Here is a 22981-nt window from a genome sequence, read left to right on the forward strand (position 1 = left end):
AAGAATACCACGTAAGCCCTGAAAATCCTCTATATTTAAGCCTGGCAAGCAATACTTATGGGACACTATACATACGAGTAATCTTAATTTAAGGCTAGGGTCGGATACAGGAGGTAGGCTATATTATTCATGGAGAGTAATTAGTTTCCATATAAGGTAATACGATAAAAAAGTGCACTCTCCTCCATTGGTTATAGCCTCCCTCTGTATCCGAGCCTGAAGGCATCATCCAGTCTTTCGATAAGCTTATAGAGACCGTCATTTTTGTTATACAGGCAGACTTCGGGAATCTAAGCTAGAGTATCGCACATTGATAAGCATTGAAACCTTATATCTTAAATGTATCTTTGAAGCTTCAAAAAATATCCAAAATTTCAGTTTGCCTTCCTCTCTTATTTTTTTTAGTTATCCAACTCACTTTTATGTTGTTTCTTTTGCAGAGTTACAGTCCACGTGTGGACGACTATTTGCGTGCAGTGAAAGATCATTTACATGAAGCGGTCACTGATTGTTTGCGTGCTGCTGGTCATTTGTTCGATGAAAAAGAACAAAGAGAACTCATGAGGGTAAAAATAATAACTATGATAACAACAAAATACTGATAGGATGAGAGAAAATGATGGAATCCCCGAAGATTAGATTGCGAAATTAATATTGAATGAATTTTTTGCGCAAGCAATGCTATTCGGGGAAAATTTCGTTAAGCCGATATCGTCTATTTAAGAAAATTATGTATTTTTTCAGCCGAAATGTTTAAAAAATTTGGAGATTATCGGCAATGATCATTCTCAGGCAACCTTTTGTCCTTAAATTGTCAACATCTAGGAAAATCCTAAATTCGTATTTATGATAGAGCTGCTTGAACTAGTTTTTACTTGGTACACAGGCTGCAAGCTTCGGCAAATCGTTCGTTCAAGACATGCGACCACAAGCTTTCGTTGAAATGGCTCACACTATACGAATCCTCAATAATATCAGAAATTTCAAGATTGGCATCCCTATCACTTATGATCAGTAAGGAATCATATAGACCTCTTTTTGGCTTGAAAAAGGCCTCTAATACTTTTGTTAAAATTGAGAACATTCTCTTATAGTTAGATAGTTGAAAGTATGTGGTTTTTGGACCATAGTTAATATTTATTTGATGTTGACGCGTCAGGCAACTCGGGCAATAATTAAGCTTGTTTGGCTTAGTCAAGACACTGTTTAACCCTCAGCTGGGAACCTAGAGGTTTTGATAACTTTTTTGAGATTCAGACGGGACGATGGAAAACAGTAACTAAAGCAACGACTTGCTTTGAGATGAGACTTGGTTTGTCTGAATATCATTAAATCTTTATTTTTTTCAGATTGCAGCGTTTGACACTGCCAGTTCTCATTGATCGATTGATCGCACGAAGGTTTTTCTTCTTGGCTGTCAAGATTTGTAATTACATGAAAATACCGAAGAAAGAGGGCGTCAGTCGTGTGTTAGCACACTGGGCCTGTTATAAGGTTAAAATTTAAAAGCATTTGCAATAAGTGTAATTTTCGGTTTAACTTTTTAATCTATTTTTAATACTGTTAAAAACCTTTTAAAACAGTCCTCAGAGAAATGTATATTTTATTTATTTGTGTAGGCTTGACGAAATTACGTTTTGCTTTGAGTATTCAACTAAAATATTAGTTCTTAAATCAGCCCTGACAGCGAAAGAGTTCGTATCATTTAGTCTTATTATTATAATAATACAACCTGCTTAATTATTCTTACAGGTGCAACAGGACACAGTAGACGAAAACCAATTGGCTAGAGAGATTCACAACAAATTACGAGACACTCCCGGTATTTCTTTTACGGAGATTGCAACCAAAGCTTACAACAGAGGGAAATCAGCTCTGGCGATCGAGGTAAGGGTTTTAATATGTTTTTAAGAGAAAGTAAGGATTAAGCTGCTGAAGGTTTCTATTTTAAAGATCGATGGTTTACTGAATTAAAGTGAATTCTCTGATCTTCATTAACAGATAAAATCGAATAGTCAGTTAATTAAATTAATTTATTACTTTTCACTTAAAAGTTAAATTCCTTAGCGTCAACTTAGGAAGTGGACAGGGAACTACAAAATTTTAAAAATCAATTTCTCTTAGCTTTTGGACTATGAACCGCGATCTGCAGAGCAAGTCCCTTTATTGATGAAGATGGGCAAAACTGAACTGGCTCTTCAGAAAGCCATTGAAAGTGGAGAAACTGAACTCAGTAAGTCAACCTACTGTATATTTTGTTTAGAAATTTATTTATTGCAGCTTGAATTTCAATTAAGGAAGTCAAATCAAAGAATAGTAAAGGTTTGCTTAAGGGAAAGGTAGACCAACAGGTCCAACAACTTAAACAACAGGTCAAGCCACTGATAATATTTTGAGAATGCTTCTTTATATGAAAATCATAGTGTCAGCTATGTTGAGGGGAGGGGCTACAACCCTAAAAATGGCGGGTCATTGTCATTGTGAGCCACACTTTTAACGATATCATATTATTTTGTTGCCAGTTTGGTATATGTCACTATTTCAAAGAGGCGATACTTTTAATGTAACACACATTTTTCAGTTTACAGTGTGACAACGTACATGCGAGACCACCTACCAAGCACAGAGTTCTTGATGAAAATTCGGCTCTATCCTGTGGCTGCTAGTCTCCTGATGAAGGTATGCTTAACGCCTTTTAAACTGAAGGACTCTACACCGTTTTAAACACGAAATCTCGTGAATATCAGAATGAAAAACTTAGTCTATCACTGTAATATTCGTGTTGTCAATATTCATTTCTCTTATATACTTTTCATCAGATTTGCAAGACGCAAGATCGTTCTTTCCTGATCAACTTGTGCTATCAGGACGACAAATATCAAAACCTTGGTGCTCTGTACATACAAGAGAGCTTCGTTGAGAAGAACCTCGATTCCAGGATCAAAGGATTGGACAAAGCCAGGATAGAGTTTGGTAAAGCACAAGATCCTTTTAAAGCTCAGGTACCAGCGTTATGTCTCAGAAAGATCTTTAAAACACGAGATAGGCTGCTAACAAAATTTTCGTTGAGTAGGATATTTGTTTTGCCACCATGTTGTTTACTGTTATCCATTTTTAAATCCTGTAGCCTGAAAGTAATATATATTGATTATGTTCTTAAAAACGAGCCCCATGAACACAATATAAAGCGTGCCAGATTCGTTGTAATGCAAACATGCTACACTTTCGTCTTATGGGATATCCAATCGAGTCAAGTACATAGTAAGAGAACAGTGCTTTAAAAAGAGGTGGATATTTTGGACCTACCCCGGTGGAGGTCCTATAAATTAACCTGTGTTTGTTCGTCCGTTCGTCCGTTCGTCTGTTCGTCCGTCCGTTTGTCTGTTACCAACTTTTCTCAGGATTGAATCATAGGAATCGTTTGATTTTTGGTACAAAGGTGCAAAATGGTGGTGGCCAAAATGTGACGGAGCCCGATTTTCGAAAAAAAAAATTTTTGGGCAAATTTGGGCCAAAAAACGGCTAAAAAACGGGTTTTTTGGACTTTGTGAAAAATTGGATCATTAATTTTTTTTGATTTTTTGTATGAAAGTAGGGTACCATCATAGGTAAAAGATGGCTCAAACAGAATTTTGCAAAAAAATTTTGTTGGCTCAAAAAACGCATGTTTATCTATAAGAATTACTATTAATAAGCATACATCAATGTTCTTAGTCAAATTAATCAATTTTTTTATGAGATAGATGTTTTTTTTTGCTCATGAGGGCTTACTTTTGAAGAATATGTGTGTTTAAGACAGGACATTTTAGTTGCTTGGCTTGTTCTTATAGAAAAACTGGCCAAATTCGATATTTTTTATAAGCACATTATCAATTACTTAGGTATTAGCTTTTCTCGAGATTGGCTTTTTCATTCTTTATGATATTTTGCACAAAGATGCATAACTATAAACCTTCGAATGTGATGGAGTCCGATTTTCAAATCAAAATGTTATTGGGCAAATTTTGGCCAAAAAACGGCTAAAAAAACGGGTTTTTGGACTTCTGAAAATCATTGGATCCTTTTTTTTTCTGATTTTTTGCATGAAAGTAGGTAAAAGATGGCTCAAGCAGATTTTTGTAAAAAAATAATTTTTCAGCTCAAAAAACGCATCTTTATCTATAAGAACCACTATTAATAGGCATATATCAATGTTCTTAGCCAAATTACTGAATTTTTTGATGAGATAGATGTTTTTTTTGCTCACGAAGTCTTGAATATGAAAGAATATTTCAAGAGCATGAAATTTCGGTTTCTAAACGTTTCTTTATAAGAAACAAACGACTAATTTAAATAGATCGTAACTATTTGTGTTCTGAATGATTGTTTAATGGTCACGTCACGTAGATATCAATTATAAATATGTTAAATGCATAACCAGGTAGGTCCATAAAAGTATCACTTGTTTATTTTTATGCGACTTATGAATTTCATAAATTCTTCCCTGTGTTATTTAACAAGGTGACGGAAGATAATATCAAACTGTTGGAATTTCAAAGCCGTTTACAAGACCAATTTGGTGATCAGTACCTAAATAAAACCATTGGTGATACCCTATACCAATTGATACATAAAGGCTATTACAAGAAAGCTGATCAATTGAAAAAGGAGTTTGCCATTCCAGATGTTCGGTTCTGGTGGACGAAGATACAAGCTCTTGGTGCTTCACACGCCTGGAAAGAGCTGGAAATTTTTTCGAAAAGTAAAAAATCCCCAATCGGTTATGAAGTAAGGAATCTATGAAATTTTTTTTTCTGAATTACAGATTTCTAAAGATGTTCATTCTATATAGTTTCTCCATTTCTCCATTCTGCACGCTTGGGTTGGTGTAAAATTGCTTTAATGGCTCCGGAATTTTTACTCGTCGTATTTCACCAAAGTCATTTTAAATCAAACTTTTCATTTAAGCCTTTCGTGGAAGCATGTCATAAATTTGGCAATAACAAAGTAGAAGCAGAAAAATACATGTCAAAAGTCCCACTTGATAAGAAAGTTCAGCTGTTCTTAAAAATCGGGTAAGTTGCTCGAAAATGAAAGTTATAACTCCAATATAAAAAACATGTAGAATAGGATCTTTTATTCAGTATGGCCATTAGCTGAGGCAGTTACATGCCACTTTTTTATGATAGCTTTCAAGGGCCGATTAATGGTTATCACATAACTACTACGAACTTCCTTTTTTCCTAATATAAATCCCAGATGGGCAGCATTTTTATTTTATTCGGAAAGTACGCCATAAGTAGTTTTTGTTCTTTAAACTACACGCTTTTTTATGAGAACACGAGGCTGAAAATTGACCAAAACCTAAGGGCAATTTAAAAGAATAATCTGAGCCTCATTCTTTTTAAAAAATTCTTTCAAATTTCGAAATTACAAATGAAAGTACTGATTTTAAAAGATTTAAACCTATTTTTAAGAACATTTTATAACAATAGCGTTCAGTTTGAGGTCGTTGAAAGCTTAACGCTATTACTATTATTATCCATATCGGAAATTCAAACAACTTTTTTTCTAGCGTCAGGCAAGTCTTTTCGCTTCAATGCAATGACTTCAACAAGTTTTGAGTACCCTTGCGAGCGGGCCGCAAATGACCAAAAAGTGTTTTTTTTCTGACGTCGGTTTAGTCTCACCGCTTCAATGCAACGACTTCAATAAAGTTCCGAGCGGGCCGCAAATGACGTTATCGCCCTATAACCAGGGCGGTTAATGGCCCTCTGAAGCACGCCGCCTTAGTTTTCTCAGCGCGGGTATGACTATTTGAGTCATAGAACCTTTCAATACAGCCCGCCGTTCGAATCTTTAATGGCTTACTTAATGACCGCTATATGGATAATAATAAACCATATGATTTAAGAAAATTAAGAACACAGGATTTACTATTTCTTATAAAAAAGCGTGTATAAGTTTATGTCTGTTTACAATTGTGTCTAAATCTCTCGGAATTCTCTTTCTTTTCTCTAGATATTACGATGAAGCAGCTGAAGCAGCTTTCCAATCACGAAGTCATGACGATTTGAATCTAGTCGCTTCCAAAGCATCCAATAACCGATCTGTTCAAGAAAAAATCAACATCTATCGCACACAATTGTCTCAAGGGGTACCTGCATTCTCATTGAAAGGGAAAGGATTCTCTTTGAGCTAAATATCGCAAAGATTTATTTCGCAACCAAAGTTAGTTTGTTGGCCTTTTACTTGATCATGGAAGATTGTTTGACTAGATTCCTTTAGAATCACTCAGAATCAATCCGTTGGTGGACCTGAAATAATGACGGACTTACTAGCTTAAATTGATTTTCATCAATGAAAATTATTGGCAATGTCACTAATGACATCACAATGTTTTTTAAATAATTATTTTTTTGTAGACGTACATAGCTTAATTCTATTTAGTCTACACAATAGACAGATCCAGGCTTTTAGGCCTACTCTTGGTCTATAGGCACTGCTATAGGCGGCCACTAGTGACCCCCACTGGGAATTGCGTATTAATAGGTTTAAACATAATAGACAACATTCACAAAAGATGTTTATCAATAGAGATTTTAAATAAAAGAATGTTTAAAACACAGCTGATTGGCTTAGGTTTCGAAACTCTCTATTGTTTTATTAAAACCTCAGTGCGCATGCGATTTATCTGGAGAATTTCAATATTCAAAACAAGAGCAGTGCTCATAGCCCGAAGAGTAGGAGTTTTACGCTCGAAACGAAGGAAGATATGACGTAGCCTAAATTCTATTCTGAAATTTCAATTACTCATGTTTTTTTCAGCTCGAATTTTCAATTATTACAAAAATCATAAACCAATACGAACTTTCTCAAATTTGGGTTTTATTTTTGAAGTTTATTCAATTTAAATTCAAAAGAATCACGCTTCGTTACACTTTTTTGATAGAGGAAAATATAAATTGTTTGTAAATAGTATAATTAATTTTATTATGGAATTTTTTAAAAGAGATATATTAAAATGAAGGCATTCTGCACGTGTCAACTAACAAAATAAAGTTTAAAGATGTAAACTTTTCAAGATTTACGTACTTATGGAACGAAGAAAAGTGCTGACTTGTCTTTATTTATTGATTATTTATTTAATGTAGAGTTGCACTTGTGATGTAATAATGCCAAATGAATCATTATTCTAATTTTCAATGTTATTCTTTGATTTTTATTTAGTTAAAAATAAAAAAAATGAAATGGCTGATTTGAGTGCTCGAAGACAAATTTCAGAAAGTCTAAAGACACAGTCCTGGCAACAAGTTTCCATTTCCAAGGATGACACCACTATCGATAGAGGACAAGATTTGGTATTGAAGTATTACTTTGATCGATTACGTCACTCGTATGACGTCATTGTATATGATGGGAAAACATTACGTCATGAGTCGGTAGCAAATGAGGAAGACTTCTTAGCCAAAAGTAAGGTAAGTGGCAACCTAAATTCGAAGGCTGATTGTTGGTCCTTCTTTTACACAAGTAGTCTTTGATCATTTCAAAATTCGAGATTTTTATTTGCCCTTGTTTTGATCACATGATCAAAATTCACATCAGACGTGGTCAATGAGTTTCATTGTAATGTGGTTGTTGTTATATGACGATTAGCCAGCTAGAACAGTGTAGAGTTTACGATAATTTATGAAGAATCTTTTTTGCGTTCCAAGAGCTTGTTAATGATTTAACATTGATTTGACTTTTAAAGTATCTTGTCAACTTTTTTTTCTGAAGATTCTATTCATTAGATTTGTTTCTTTGCAGCTTTTCAATCCGAACCTGGAAGCAGAATCCATGTCGATACTCAACGAATTATCCAATTGTCTCCAACAATGCCAAAAAGAATCGACCGGACTGTCATTCCAAGTAAATCTTCTGATTTTCATTCATAGCTTCAATAACAGAAAACAATAGATGATAAAATAGAGTCGATTTTTTACATTGATATCCTAGTAATCTAGTACCTTTAGAAAGCCTTTCGATTTTTTTACATCTGCCATCGTTCCTTAAAATTGAGGAGAGTTAAAAGTATAATCGAATGAGCAAAACCTCTATTTTTTTTTACTTAAGCTACAAAGTAAAGATATGACACTTTGAAATCCCACCAAAATTAGTATTGTGCTTAGGGGCTGTTCATATGGAAGCAGGCTGGTTCGGCTAGCTGAGTTGGAGGGGGGTCAAGTGATCTATCTTTGGCCACCTCCATATAAACAACCCCTATAAAGTACACCTCAATATGAACAGAACCTTTCACTGTTACATCAAATGTTTTTTAACTAAGAGTTACAAATATATAACTTACTTATCTCGTATTTGGAAAGATATTCAAACAAAAGATTTAGAGTTTTTGCTCATGGTGGAGGCATCAACAGGCTAAAAATGTCAAACCATTTGATTATCCCTTCAAGCGTTGATGGCCAGAACACAGTATTTTTGACAAGCCTTTCAAACCCAAAAACTTGTGTACCCTATTTATTATTGATTGCTATGCGTTTTTTGCCAAAGTCAGGCTAGAGTGTATTTTGATTTGCAATTTAATCCTGAGACCTCAACTTGTGAAAAGCAAAAACATCTTTTCATTTTTATTTGAATTTCTTTTACAGCCATTATCATATTGAGACATGGTAGATATGAAATAAAAAGATAGATATATTTCACTAGGTTGAGGAGGACGTCTTAAAAATGAACATCAAAACCAAACTGAAATCAGGAATCCCTTTTGCGTGGACCTTCACACTGAAAGAAGCCACGACTCATATGGTGAGAGGATGATAAAAAAGACTTTCAGGCATGCCAATTGTCTAAGTTCTACTTTGATTTGGATATTAGGGTGTCCAACAAAATGAGGAAACGTGCTGCTATTTTTCATCTTCATTGCCATTCGCTTCGATGAGAGATTTCTACCTGAGAGGTCCATTTTACTTCCGAAAGAATAAGAAAGTATAATACCTTCTTTCATCACAAACGAGTCTTATCTATTTTTCGAAATCTCGCTATACTTTCACAGTACGACCGGAAAATAATTATAATAAAAGTAATTCCAATCCAAATTTAAAAAAAAATCCTGATAATTTTTGGCACGTTTTAAAAATAACCAAAAACTTCAAATTCACCTTACCTTATTCTGTATTAGCATATTATATATACGGCATATATTAGCATATTCCAGCTTACATTGGGCTCTTCCAGAAAATATCCCTCCGTACATTGGGGTGGAGGATAGTGTCCGGGGGTAGTGAAAAATCTACAAATTTATCTTGTCTGGGGGGTAAAATTGCTCTGTTTGGTGATAATTTTTCTCTGTTTGAGGGTGATTTTGAATGTCCGGGGGGTTAGACCTGCTGTCTGGGGGGGTCAAAAGTCACAATGTCCGGGGGGTAAATTTCAAAAAAATGTTATATCCTCCACCCCCTCTCCCGATTCAAAAAGCCCATTGTGCAAATTTTCGGCGAAATTTTCGGCTTCAAAAGTAGTCGTAAAAAAGTCTCTTGTTTTACAGATTATAGAGCATTTGGTACAACCATTAGCAATCTTGACCTCCGAACTCAATCGAAGGCAACAAGAATCATTTTATATGTTGGAAAGGAAAGATAGAGAGCTTCAAGATTATAAAGACCAAGGGGCGGTTGCCAGTAGACGTAAGAAAGATTTTGTCTGATTTTTTTAAAATGTAATTTGTTGGTGAACTGATGACATAAATTATCTTTTGTTGAAAAAAGTTATTTTAGCAGATGTTGTAAAAAGACCAGAGGCCGAAATATTTTATTGAAAGATGATTTGTTTTCCTGACTCTTTAATTTTAGTTTTAGTTGATCATTTACTTTGATTCAAGAATTAAAGCTTGTATTTGTTTGGACTGGAATTAAGCTTAGAAGCTAAGCACGCCTTGTTCCCACGAATTCTGGAGTAAACTTAACAATAATAACAACAACATTATATATTTAAAGTGGCATGCTCAGAAAAATTCAGAAGGTTTTAGACAGCTAAGGAGCTGCTCCCAAGAAGGGCCACTAAACTTTAGTAGGTCCACTTTGTTTGAACATCTTAGATGTCTTCACAAGGAAGGTCAACCTAATGAACGTACACAATGAATTACAATGCTATTGTTTTTAGGTCATTTGGAAACGGTGCAATTTGATCGAGTCAATTTCCAAACTTCATCGAACGTACACCAGGTACCTTAATATATCACATCCGCAATTTTCATTATAGATTGCTTAAAGTTTCAAAATGAAAAAGCCAAGGACTGAAATTTAAGTTAGCGGTTTCATCCTACAAATTTTGTTTCTTTTCATTCATAGACTTTTTTGGATTCGTGTACCAACCCAACGTTGAATAGTTTAACGAAAGATTTGAAAGATCTTCACAGAAATGTTGTTCTTAATACTGCGTCAAAGGATCTACCAGCCGAAGGTAAATATTTGATTTTATGTAACCTTAATAATGCTTCACTGAACTCTCGAATATACGATTCTTCAATGAACCGCTCCTTTGTATATTGAATTTGTGTGAAGAAATTCAAAGAATTTCTGTCCAACTTTCTTCTTTCAAGAAATTTGGGTGGCAGAGCAGCATATGCATTTCGTTCTTATTAGGACGTCTTTATTATATTATATATATTGAGTTTGGAAAAATCTTGCCCTTTTATGAGCTTGTGTTATTTTTTTGTCCCTTCTCTACTATACTTTTGCATTTTTCAAGAAGAAGTGTGAATGTTTTATGTAGGTCATTCTATTTTTATTAGCAGCGCCCCGTGAGCAACAAAAGGCAGGACCTAGTATGTCTACATTCGATACCGTTCCCATTGTTGCTGGTCGTGGTGAAGACATCTCATCTTGGGGTAACGAGAAGCGTGTTGGAGGTTCTTTCGTTCAAGATCAACTCGATGCTGGCAAAGATCCTCTACAACCTGACCCAGATACTCAGCCTGTTGTCGTTACTGAAGCTCTTTCTCCACAGGTGCTCCTTTTATCTTTGCGACGAATTAATTGGTCAATTCTCGTCCTTTAGTCCACCATTGCTGTTCAAAATGAGGAAATCTATCTTTTATAATGATCAAACTAGGGAGATATATTTTAGAATCAAACATTTGTTGTGTCAAACTTTCGTTGTCCTGTTATATTTTATTGTTTTCCTTACGCCCTGCTGGGTTATTACTTGCCCATCAAAAGATTCCTTGTCGCTTTTCTGAATAGTTAAATATTTTATTTTCCACAGGAGGAAGAACTGAAACGTCGAGAAGCTTTAAAGAAGAAGTTGAATGAACAAACTGAGAAGAAAGCCAAAAAGAAAAGAAAAATCAAATTATGAAAAACAACAAATTCTCCAAATATTGCATGCGAAAACCTTCATCAGGACAGTGAAGTTATGTTCCAGTCATGGAGGATTCCCTTGGAAAACTCGGCTCGAGTCATCAAAGAGCAATGAGCAAAGAAAACGTAACCTAACTCGACCACACCAGGATGGTATGAAGATTCAAATCACCTAGAAAGAAATTAAAACTTTCCCTTTTCATTTCTACATTGCACAAATAGGGCACAATATTGTACAACTCAAGGCTGTAATATTTATCTAAAGTTTCCAACTACATTTTCAAAACACAGAAGAAGATCAGCATTGGTTTGTATACCAAATAAACTATTCAGATCCTAGGAATGCTGCATTATATCGACTTAACGGACTGAACTGTATAATGGAAGAGTCATAAACTCTTGTTATTACCATAAAGAAACATTAAAATTGAATGAGTTTACTAATAAAGTGCCCTTCTAAACTTATACGCGATCTAACACCGATCTATCACTGATTTCACATGAAGAATTTCAATAACCTTCCCAGGTATGCTATCCTAATCGTCTCCATTTATTTTCACATTTATGCATATACACTGTTCTTGCATCTTGTACATTTTGCGATCTGGATTTTAAAGGATAATATAAAAGTGATTTACTCAGTCTAATAGGAATGAAGTTTCGCCGTTATTTAACATCATACTGATATTGGAATGTCCTATAGCACACACAAAGTGCCTAATGAAAAACTTTTCTGTTTGAGAACTTTGCTGTTTGACACACCCTAATATCACGTCAAACAGCGTTATCAAAATGAGAGATCTCTAGTTGTAGCTATGTTTCTGTTTTGTCTCGTGCTACTATCTTTTCCATAGCAACCACGCATAAACAAAAAATATTAGACCAGCAACCATGCTCTGTTTCAATGATAATTCTATGATAGTGCCTTTTTATTGCAAGTTTTGTTTCTAGGGGCTACTTCGATTCATTATGTAACATAGCAACACCCGTTTGACATAAAGTTTAGCCTAGTTCATGACTTATTAATATGCGCGAATGTATTGCTCTTATCTTTGGTTTCTGAATTTTCGAAGGTGATTTTTAGTGTTTCTTGATTATTCGATTTCTCAAAACCTGTCGTCTTATAAATGAATTTTTTTATCTCAAAGGTCAAAGAACGATTGTAGATTACAACTCCTGTGAAATTTCAAACGGGTTGTTTGTTTAGTGAAACCACAGTTTAAACAAGGCGATCCTCTAATCCAATTCTCTCGCATGATAACTTAAAGGAAGTAAACAAATCAATATCCCAAATGAGAGCTTGTTTGTTAAACTTCTTTCGGGTCATACATGCTGATTATTATGCGAGGCCCTCGTTATCAATTCTTGCCTACTCCCTTCTTGCACTTTTAGTTCTCTTAAAGTTTGCTTCGAAGTAACTTTCACTGAAATGATACAATGTTTCATGAGATTGAGATTTTATGAGATTTCAGAGATCATGATGATGGTGTGGTTATGATATGGTAAAATCTAGGTATCACACCACACCGCACCAAATTTTACCGCGTTGGAAAACAAAATTATTAGAGAGGAGATTTTAAGTATGTTATAATTCTAACAAGATCGGGTTTAATGCAAAGACAAAACTTTTGGTGCAGACACACTTATTTATTTTCAACTGTTTCGTACCTACATGAACGGTGCATCTGTCTGCTGACCAGCAAGACACATGAGTGGAACAGTTATTTCACTGAGATAGCTAATTTGTCACGTGTAGAGATTGGCTTTCTTTTTGCTTTAAAACTTCTACGGTATAATGTTGTGTTTTCTCGAGTTTCTGTCTTCCTTTCGCAAGGATGCGAGTCATTACAAATAGAGTTCAAGGCTAATGTGCTAGCATGGAGGTCTCATTTTATCGAGCTTGGAATCAGCTTTCAATTGTCGCATTTATCCATTTTATAAGTATTTAGGCTTTTTAGGGACGTTTTGAAAAATGTCACTGTCACTTTATTTTATCATGGGATTACACAACACAGCCAACCTCCCGCTATCACCTTGAAGTTTCTTAAAAGTTCGATCTGATAAAATTGACAGGGATTTTGTATTCATTACACAATGTCCTTTTTGAAGCATTTTGACACCATAGATTATGCTGGGTTAAGGGCTCTGACCATAGTCAGAAAATTGATTTTAGTATCTGAACATAAAAGTTATGTTTTAGATTCTTTAACACTTTTAACAATAGAATTGCCGTTATAAATTGCTTTTTAATCAAACCCCTTAAGAGTAATTAAGAACTTAATTGCAAAAATGACGTTATGAACTTTAAAAAGACGTTAATAATATGTTGCATCACCTTCTTTTATAAAAAGTGCTAAGTTTTAATTGGTAATTAACCTTTTTATTTCGAACTTTTTTCAAACTTTCCGGAAAGAATTGAACTATTTTAAATTTTGCGGAAAATTTTTCTAAAAAGATGTGTCAAAAGTTATGACTATTTTTGTAAGCAAAATCCAGATGAAAAATTGATGAAAAACCACTATTTTGAAGATTTCGGGACAAAGAAGCATTTACAAAAATTTTCCGCAAAAATTTTTACTGTTCGGTAAAAGATACACCATCTACTGCGAAAATTTTTTCAAAATGTTTTTTCTTCGCCGAAACTAAGCTCTTCAAAGTTGAAATACTCTTCCTCGCAAAAGTCTTCATTTTCTTCTTCGTCAAATTTTTTCAATGCAACTTTTGAATTTTCAGATTTAGGAATAGTTTTTCTAACAGAAAATGTATAACATGCCATAGTTTTGTTGGTTACATCAGTCAGAAAACACATTTTAAACACGGCAATTATGAAAAATTCACTATGGTCAGAGCCCTTAAATATTTCTAAAACATCCGAATCTTTCGATATTGTTAACAACAAATATAGTTGATATACTCTCGGGTACCTAATAGCTGTCACCCCCCCCCCCCCCGCTAATTAATTTTCCGCCCAGGACATTCTTATTCCAACCCCCCCCCCTCGCTTATTAATTTTCGGGAAAATGTTTTTGAAAGTTCCTAATTCTGCTGTATTAGCCTTCTTTTCAAAAATTTTCCACCCGGGACATTTTTATTCCAACCCCCCTGCTTATTAAGTTTTGAGATCTTTTCCAACCCCCCCCCCCCCCCCCCCCCGCTTTTTCCAAGCCCCCCGGCTATTAGGTACCCGAGAGTAGTTGGATGAAATCGTTGCATAGAGAGGTCGATGTTTGGACATATGGTTATCTATTTCTATCACCGTGAGGTTTTGTTTTACGTAACTTACAAGAAGTGAAGCAGTCACTGAGACTGATTGAAGTGAAATTCCAGGATATAATACTTGTAGAATTCAGGAAAAAAATTCATTCAAGGTACTCTAATTTCAAAGTGTTTATTTTACTATTGGTTTCCCACGATGTTATGAAATGTAGTAAATTTATATCCGTTTGACTCCTGTCAATGAATCTGAACCCACAGTTTGAAATTTCAACCTTTTTTTGCTTTTGCAAGCATTTAGTCCGAACATAAGTCAAACGTGTAAGGTTGTGATGTTCGCTTTGATATGAAAGTCATTTATTTCCTTCTGTCCCGATTTGATCTGCCACATCGTTTAAAATTTCCTCCTCAAAGAGAAGCCGTGATTGAGTGCATCATCATAAAAATATGAATCGCGTGTCAAAGGAAACCGTACATTTAATACCTACCAAGGTGTTGTGAACCTTTTCCTCAGTTTAGAGGTAGGGAGAGGCAGTTTGCTTCCAGATGTACTGATTTCTGTCCCTCTGATCCCCCAATTCTCTCAATCATGTATCACGTCTTCGGATCAGAACTCGTCAAATAAAATTGCGACAATGCTGAGAAGTTGGCCACGAGATTTCTGAGACGTCTTAACGACCCACGCGAACACGTTAACAGCATGGCACCGAATTTTATTTAACTACTTGAGAGAAAGAGAGGAGAATGTTCAGGTTTCTTACTGATGAGTCAATAGTGTTTCCATAAACTGACCACAAACACTGATTCATTAAAAATCGCTACTTTTTCGCGGTTAATTAGTAAATATGCTAACGTCAGCAATATTACTCAATCTTCGTAAACTCTTGTGCAAAATTGGCTTCTTCCAGCAATATTCATCCTATTTTTTTATCTATCGGGAGCATTTTCAGTCACATGAAACACAAATCTATTCAAGCTATAAAGAGAGGTTTGCAAAGGCTTGGGCCCAGGAAAAGTCGAGGTGAAATTCGAGTTATAGAGGGTCGAGCTAGTGAAACTTTTTTCTATATTTGACTTGGCAAGATACGTGTGAATGTCATGAATATTTTGCGCCAAATATCTTTTTTTTTGTTATCTTTCTTGTGTGGGAGGTTTTAGCCTCACCAAATTTGATATCGTGAAATTTCGCAATGAGAAATCGACACCATCTTTTTCACAGTTGAGGTGTTTGCACCTATTTTCATCCGCCTCTTTAACAACAATCATAGGTCTGATTAACCTGCTGTTAAAGGTTTTAAAAGTCAGTTTCAACGTAATACTATCAACTCCCAGACATATTTTTCGCTTTGATCAGAAGGCGGTCATCCAAAGGATGTCGGGACAACCCGGGCAGCCAAAGATATATTGCCAAAGGTCTTTGCCAATGGTGATCCAGAGAGAGATAAAGTACATGTTTTTCTGTAGAACCAAATGTATCGAACTTGCATCATGAGGGATTTTAATGGTAAAAATACGGGATAGCCGGTGTCGGTTTTAGCCCTTTTTCTGTCGATGTTTTTGTGCCCTGAAAAAAAGTGTCGGTTTATTGTTGTTGTCAGACGTGTGCTATAACGAGAAACAAAGATTTTGGTATTAGTTTTAGTTACTGCTGTTGTCGTCAGAGATTTCAGAAGAATCTCAGGACCACGGTTGACTGGCTAACACGAGCTAGCAAAAAAAATGATATTTTTTTTAACAAACAAATAATCCTATCATAGGCGAAATATATATATTATATTCTAATTGAAGGCTGAGCTCACTTCCGAAGCATCAGTGTCATTTGAGCATGAAGGGACAATATAATTGTCTCGATACCATGGGTGTCTGGTTCCTCGGACACAGTATACCAGCGATTTCATGAGCGAGAGGTTGATCTTTCTCTTAACCCACGACGAAACAAGGCTGACATTAGTTTTTCTTTTGTCAGCGAGAAGTTCAACAAGTCTTTTTATGACCATGCTGCATTCTCTTGCCATCCCACCAAAAGCACTGAATACCATGGGACTAAACGACCCATGCTCCACTCTCAATACTCGTTCATTATACTGCCTTTTCTTTTCACGTTCGTTGATCTCGTAACACTTTTTGATTTCCAAGTCAGCATACCTCCGGGCTGTTGGGTTAAAAACCCTTATGTCAAAAAATGCCCTTTGGTGAGTGACCCAGAAATTGCGAGCGGAGACGTCCAGACGAGCTTCGGGTGTGACATTAGCGGCGGTCGTCTCACGAAATCGTTCACCAGTCAGTTCACTTAATGGTGGTTCAACTTTTACGTCGTTGCACACTTCAGTCATCAACTTAGCAGTGACATCGCGGAGAGTATTGTGACGTTGGGTTACAAATCCACCTTTTTTGCATGATAAGGCATGCTGGATGTTGAAGGGGGACCCGCATGGACATCTTTCGGGAAGACGTGAGAGTTGATAACCGTAACGTATCTTGAGGAGATCCCAGAATGATTGTTTGTCCAGTTGATACCCCTCGTCCTTGATGGGAAGGGTGGTAAGCCATAATGACGCGCCACATTCACTGTTCAGATTGAGCAACCTAAGTTTCGCCTTTGACATTTCGTCTGATGATTTTATTGTGTTCAAAAGTTCATTTATTCTGCTCTTTTTACGTTCTCGAATGATAGACTTTGCCGTTTTGATTTGTGCTTCGTTCTCGTCGCTGGCCGCAGTGTTTTGATTTGTAATATCGTTTTGAAGTGCCTCGGTAACTAAGCACGAATTGGCGAACTCAAAATTTGCTTGTTCACTGAATATTGGGATTCCAAGTCCTCCTTTGCTTGGCGGGAGAGAGAAAAGTTTGCGCTCAATTTCTGAGGGTACAATTCCACCGGTGATAGCGGGTATAAGCTCAGTTGAAATGACGTTGTCGATCCTATTAAAGTACGCTGAAACATCAGGGATCGTCCGCATACAATAATTGAACTTATGTTTATAGCCTGCCGTAAAGCACGTATACGCCTCTTGTGGGGCAAATTTGGCAATCTTTGCGAGCGTACTCAGTTCACTCACCCAATCGTCAATTTTTTCGTTGATAAATTCGTCCCTGTATTCTAGGCTGCCGACTGCTGCTCCCAAGTGTTTTCGGCCATCTGTTGTAATTTTTACTTGTGTATCGCTAAAAATCTCCATCGCCTCAGATAAAAATTCTGGTTTGACTATTAGCCAGGTTTTTTCCTCTTGCTGGTAATAGCCGAATTTAGGGCCTTCATCTCGAATGTACAGCCAAAGCTGTTTTAGTTCCCAAATTGTCCCGGCACCGAATAAATCATCAGCATATCCGGCTGTTCTTGCTTTCTCATCAGACGGTTCCTCACGGAGAACATAACGCACGATTAGGGGAATAGTTGCTATAGCATATACAAACATTGCAATTGGGTCTCCCTGTGTAGTTCCTTCAGTAGATTTTAGTTCCTTTCCCCCGAAAACAAAAAGACGGGCTGGTGATTGGTAGCAGTTTTGTACGAATGTCGAAAGAGGTGGACAGATGATTATTACGTTGTGAAGAAAGACGTTTCGGTTCACGGCATTGAAGGCGTTCGCAGCATCAATTAATAGAACTGCTTCGGATTCATCTTCCTCAAATAGTGTACGCATAGCGTGAACGGCTGCTTCGCATCCTGCGTCTTGCCCGGCGCAGACCTGGAGGGATCCAATCGATCGTTTAATGTCCTCTTTGAGAATACTAACTATAGATTTTCCGATGATCCTTCTCAGCACCTCGCCTATCCCGATTGGGCGGAGGCCTGGGTTTTTGTCCAAGGGTATTAGACGGGAGGCCATTAGGGGTTCAAGGGATGTAGGGGAATGAATCTCGGTGCATACCATTTTTGCAAGGTTGGCGATCGAGGTGCAGAGATCAGTTGAGGCGGTTCCAAAGCTGTTGGAGGTGATGATCCTTCTCCATCCGTCACCATCGAGTCCTGAGGGGCCTGCTCCTCCGTTGGTTCGCATCGCAGACCTTCTAATCAAGTCGGGAGTAATGTCCTCGTAGCGTACAGAGTGAATCAACTCGTGAATGCCAGGGAGTCGAGGGAGTAATGCGTCAACGTGGGCTTCTTGGGGTTCCGGATGTTTTTGGTACAGAAGATTGAGTGTTTCGTCAGTGAGTGGGAGAACTCCATTCTGCATATTGTTCGTAAGGAGCTTGATTGCTCCGTTAATATTTCCCTTAGACATTTTGTTGATAAATTCCTTAGAGATGTCTTCGATCGATTTTGCGGTCTGTTTAGACTTGAGGTGTCTTTGGATTGTCTCACCTTCACGGATTAGTTCCTCGAAGTCCCCTTTCTCCCATAGATCAAGGCGTCTTTTTAAAGCAGCAGTGTGGTCCTTTGCTTTTGACTTTGCTGATGGCTTTTGAAGTAATAGTGCTGGCATTATCATCAATGCCTTGAGAGATATTGTTTTCATCGCAGAAGAGTCAACGAAAGCATTTATAAGTCTAGCTGTTTCAGATACAAATTTCTTTCCGGCACTGCCTGATGGAACAAGGAATAGATTTCTCCGCCAGTAGACAATTTGTTCGTAGGCCATATTGATGCTGGCTGTAGTATCGATAGATGATCTTTCTCCCCATTTGAAGGGTATACTGTTTGGGTTTGGGGCAGGTGGTTCGTCAGAGGCTGAGGATGCTGAGGTTTGTGTTGGTGTTGTTGGTGGTGCAGTGGTGATATTGTTCGGGTCGTGTGGCTGTGTTGAATCAATTCTGTTTGGGCATTTTTTCATGTGATTCGTTTTTCCACTTTTGCTTCCAAGAGTTCTATCACAGAAATCACATTTCAGCTGCCCTTCTTGGTGAGGTGTTTGAGTGTTCATTTTGTTCAATAGATAGCAGCTAATGTCATGACAGAATGTCTAAATATTTCAACAGACAATAACAGACAAGATCAGAAGCATTTTGTTCGTTTGTTTCGACTTCTTTCGAACGACCAGATGTCTCTGCTTGGTTTGTTTTGTTTTGTTGGCTCAGACGTCCGCCATCTTGGAAACCGTAGGAGTTAACAAATTTTATTTAACAAAATTTATTTTTCAGAAGAATCTCTCTGTATTTCGGAGTTGCCATAGCCCTCTGAGATGATAGAGGATAAAGTTCAAATACTGCAATGATATGAAAATTTGATAATCCCCTCAAACACCATTAAATAAATTTTATCATCTATTTGATATCATCAGAACGTGAGCAGTTTTTTTTTAAACACATTTATCAAATTTCTCGTTTGGTCAAAAATTTCGCAATCCATGATTTCTCTGGTTTGGATATTAAAATTCCTTTTAGTTGTAATTTGAACAAAGTTGACTTTATCTTGCTGTTAATTTTCCCTTCGGACGCAACAGAAAAGCATGATTTCAGGCATTTATCTGGAAAACGATCAATAGAATAGATAGATCTAGCGTAAGAATTTTCAACTACGGATTTTCCTTAGCAGGTACAGGTTAACTGTTTTTGAAAGCTAAACTCCGCAAATTTTGACTGCTTCAGTCTGTCTCAGCTTATCTAAAAGCAAAATCTAACTGTTCAACGGAACACATGAAAAGGAGGGGCTATAATCCTTATCTTTTGACCTTACAATACCCTCAGATTTTTCTTTCGAAATTTCTTTTCAAATGCACGAGCTTTTTAAGATGCTAATTTTAAACTCCTTCTTTTGTTTTGATGTTTATGAGCCAATTAGCAGATGTTCCTTACTTCCGCTGACTGACGGTTTCTTTTTAAATGGGCTTAAAATTGATGTGGTATTTAAGCGGTATTGGCCACACCACTTTAAGCAGTATTGGCCACTTTAAACAAAACACACATCAAGTCATCAATAATATTTCATCATTCTCCTTTCCAAAACACCATGCAGTCATATGTATTAAGAATATCTAGTTTAGAAGAGATAAGTCCTCTTTCTCTACATGGTAAGCGTGAATCATCAGACACTTTGGAAGTTGTCTTTCTATGCGAAAATGAAAATACACGTCCTCAAACAGCAGCCCTTCGAAGGATTTGAACAAATTCAGAATTATCAGACCAGTCTGTCACTTTCGTCCCCTAGATAAGAAATTATCAATCTGCATCCACATTTTGAAATACAGTTTTATTGTGTATTTAATATGGGATCAAAAGATAATACACGGGTTTCGAATTAAATCTGGCGCGAGAGAAAAAATCAAGTGAATAAAAGGAGCGATAAGGGGAAATGCCTTATAAAAGGTTGATAGATTTCCTTTCTTCTCTTTTGAAAGCCAGGTGTTCATTCAAAAGTGTTTTTTGTTTTCATAATGACCCATAAAGTCTGTCAAAATGGAAAAATGAGCTAAAATTGCTTGATACACGGCCAATTTTCGTTCTGTTTACTTGATATTTTTCGTGCAAATTTACATGGGATCAAAGCTAAAGCTAAGCAAAAATTTAATTCGAAACCCGTGTATTCACATGACATCCTCATCATTATCAGGTTTTCTCATGGGTGTATAGCCGAAGTATTGGGGTTATTGCTATCACCACAGTACTTATATTTCTTTCGGTGCTCATCGGGTATAGGTAACTTATAAACCGTACTTTGCAGAATCTACATACATATGTCTCCTGCTGGTTATTTGATTCATTCTTTTACTTCATCTACACTGTTATCCTTTTGACTTCAGATTAGATTTTGAATATCAACGAATATTGTCAAAATTTGACGCCATGCTTGCATCAGCTTGTCTTAAATACTTCTACCGATTATGAATTATGTTTTCACAATGTATTCAATACCTTCAGCTTATTTGTCATCTATTTGCCATTTATTGCCGTATACTGTAATTGCTATTGCAGTGACAAAGGGTCCAGACTTTATCCCATCTCTGTCTTTTTTAGGTCTGGCGCCATCTTATTGCATTGCTTTTGAGTCATTCCAAATGTGCTCTTCAGAACATTACGTCACTTCTTAGCGTCTAGTCCTTGAATAAGAATGAGTCATTTTGTCACCCGTACTTGTTTTTCTCACTCTTTCTTAAGTAAGTGATACTCCTACAACGACTTGTAAAAACTTTTCTAAGTTTGCAAAGCTTCACAAGATCTTTTCTAATCAGTCGAGAAGGCTAACAAGGACCCTGGACAGATCAAGTCGGGTTTAAGGCCGGTCTCCACTTGCGCGCGCTGCGATTGCACCTTTTGGCTTCAATCCTTTTTGCTTGGAAAAAAGATTACGTCATAAAAGAGTAGCGCGCGCTCGAAAAGAAAGTTGAACACGTTTCAACTTTTTTCAACCGCTATGTACGTCAGATCGCGGCAATGGAGTTTCTTCATTTTTCTTTTGACCAATAGCGTGGAAGCTTTGCTCGAAAGAGTGCGATCGAAGCGCGCGCAAGTGGAGACCGGCCTTTACTCTCCAAATTCATCAAGCAAAGTGCGCACTTATCGACTAAAACTAAATAAAACATTATATATAGAGTAACCCAAGAAAACTTACAAATTAAAGACTAAATAGAACCAATGGCCCCAAAGTAACTAATTTGACACTCACGATTCTTAATACCTTCAAACACACAAACACTAGCGAGAAGGATTAGAAAGACGATCTGTTTGAAGTACAAAAGTGAAGTGGGGTGAGTGTTGTTGGAAAGCTTACAACTGTTGACAGCAAAGATTCCCAGCAATTTTCTACCCCTCTCCACCAAAAGAAGTAGAAGAGAGACCTTTTGACTGAAGTGGAGTTATAGTAGCCCTACGGAACAGATTGGAACCAACCTTGTTGCCCCCCCCCCTTTGCGTTCATTGTAAAGAGACTAAATCGTTAAATATGTAGAATCACTATTTTTCAGTATCTGAGCGCTGAGGGTAACACATTCCCTCGACTTCTTTCCTTGATAGTGGTTTTTTGTTTTTTTACAGACCTTAATTTTTTCGACTCAATCCTTATGAAATATTGGTATAAGATATTACACAATGTTTCCCAAAGAAGCCACGCGATGATCTCAAAAGAAGAAAATATAATCTTATTTTGAAAGTGATGGAACTTAGAGTCCACGCGTTACTACCTACTATTACGGAAAGAGGAGCAATAATTTTTGAGAATTACCAAATTTGACATGTCCCAGTTAAACTTTTTAACATAATTGGCTATAGATAATCCAGTAAGAGTTCCGATACTTGGTCTCTATGGCAACACTTTCTACGCACGTGGTTTCAGATATCTGTTGTTGGATACTTATTCTCGTCTTTGCTATAATGGCCGACACTGAAAAAGTTTTGCGTTTCGATTGCACGAGAAAACAAACCATGAAACACAAACTCATCCGACTGATAACCTCCAAACTAAGAAATACCGTAAAATACGATCAATTTTCTCTCCTTTGTATAAATCACTTTTCCAGGGCTTGTAATTGACGTTAATCTCTATTTAAAATATTTTC

The 22981-nt window shown here is 36.6% G+C and overlaps 2 protein-coding genes across 3 annotated transcripts in view; both read left to right on the forward strand.

Moving 5' to 3' along the window:
- Positions 1-6220, forward strand: part of LOC136816503 (vacuolar protein sorting-associated protein 16 homolog) — a 9863-nt gene extending 3643 nt beyond the window's left edge. The window contains exons 6-15 of the mRNA XM_067072845.1: positions 406-566; positions 887-1014; positions 1350-1494; positions 1753-1887; positions 2125-2233; positions 2582-2679; positions 2820-3002; positions 4501-4767; positions 4948-5054; positions 6001-6220. Coding sequence (XP_066928946.1) covers positions 406-566; positions 887-1014; positions 1350-1494; positions 1753-1887; positions 2125-2233; positions 2582-2679; positions 2820-3002; positions 4501-4767; positions 4948-5054; positions 6001-6181 — 1514 coding nt within the window. The 3' untranslated portion in view covers positions 6182-6220. The remainder of the gene's footprint in view (positions 1-405; positions 567-886; positions 1015-1349; positions 1495-1752; positions 1888-2124; positions 2234-2581; positions 2680-2819; positions 3003-4500; positions 4768-4947; positions 5055-6000) is intronic.
- A 993-nt stretch (positions 6221-7213) lies between these two features.
- Positions 7214-11989, forward strand: LOC136816414 (non-homologous end-joining factor 1-like). Of its 2 annotated transcripts, none has more exons than XM_067072736.1 (8): positions 7214-7457; positions 7789-7890; positions 8686-8784; positions 9524-9662; positions 10138-10199; positions 10326-10437; positions 10769-10983; positions 11242-11989. In XM_067072736.1, the coding sequence occupies exons 1-8, from the start codon at positions 7230-7232 to the stop codon at positions 11332-11334; spliced, it is 1050 nt and encodes a 349-aa protein (XP_066928837.1). In that variant the 5' UTR covers positions 7214-7229; the 3' UTR covers positions 11335-11989. The 2 variants fall into 2 exon arrangements, with proteins under 2 accessions (XP_066928837.1, XP_066928838.1); XM_067072737.1 differs by having other exon boundaries at positions 10772-10983; positions 11242-11361.
- Positions 11990-22981: the final 10992 nt, after the last annotated feature.

Source organism: Clytia hemisphaerica, unplaced genomic scaffold, assembly GCF_902728285.1.
Source record: "Clytia hemisphaerica strain Z4C2 unplaced genomic scaffold, Clytia hemisphaerica genome assembly, whole genome shotgun sequence".
Taxonomy (NCBI): Eukaryota; Metazoa; Cnidaria; class Hydrozoa; order Leptothecata; family Clytiidae; genus Clytia; species Clytia hemisphaerica.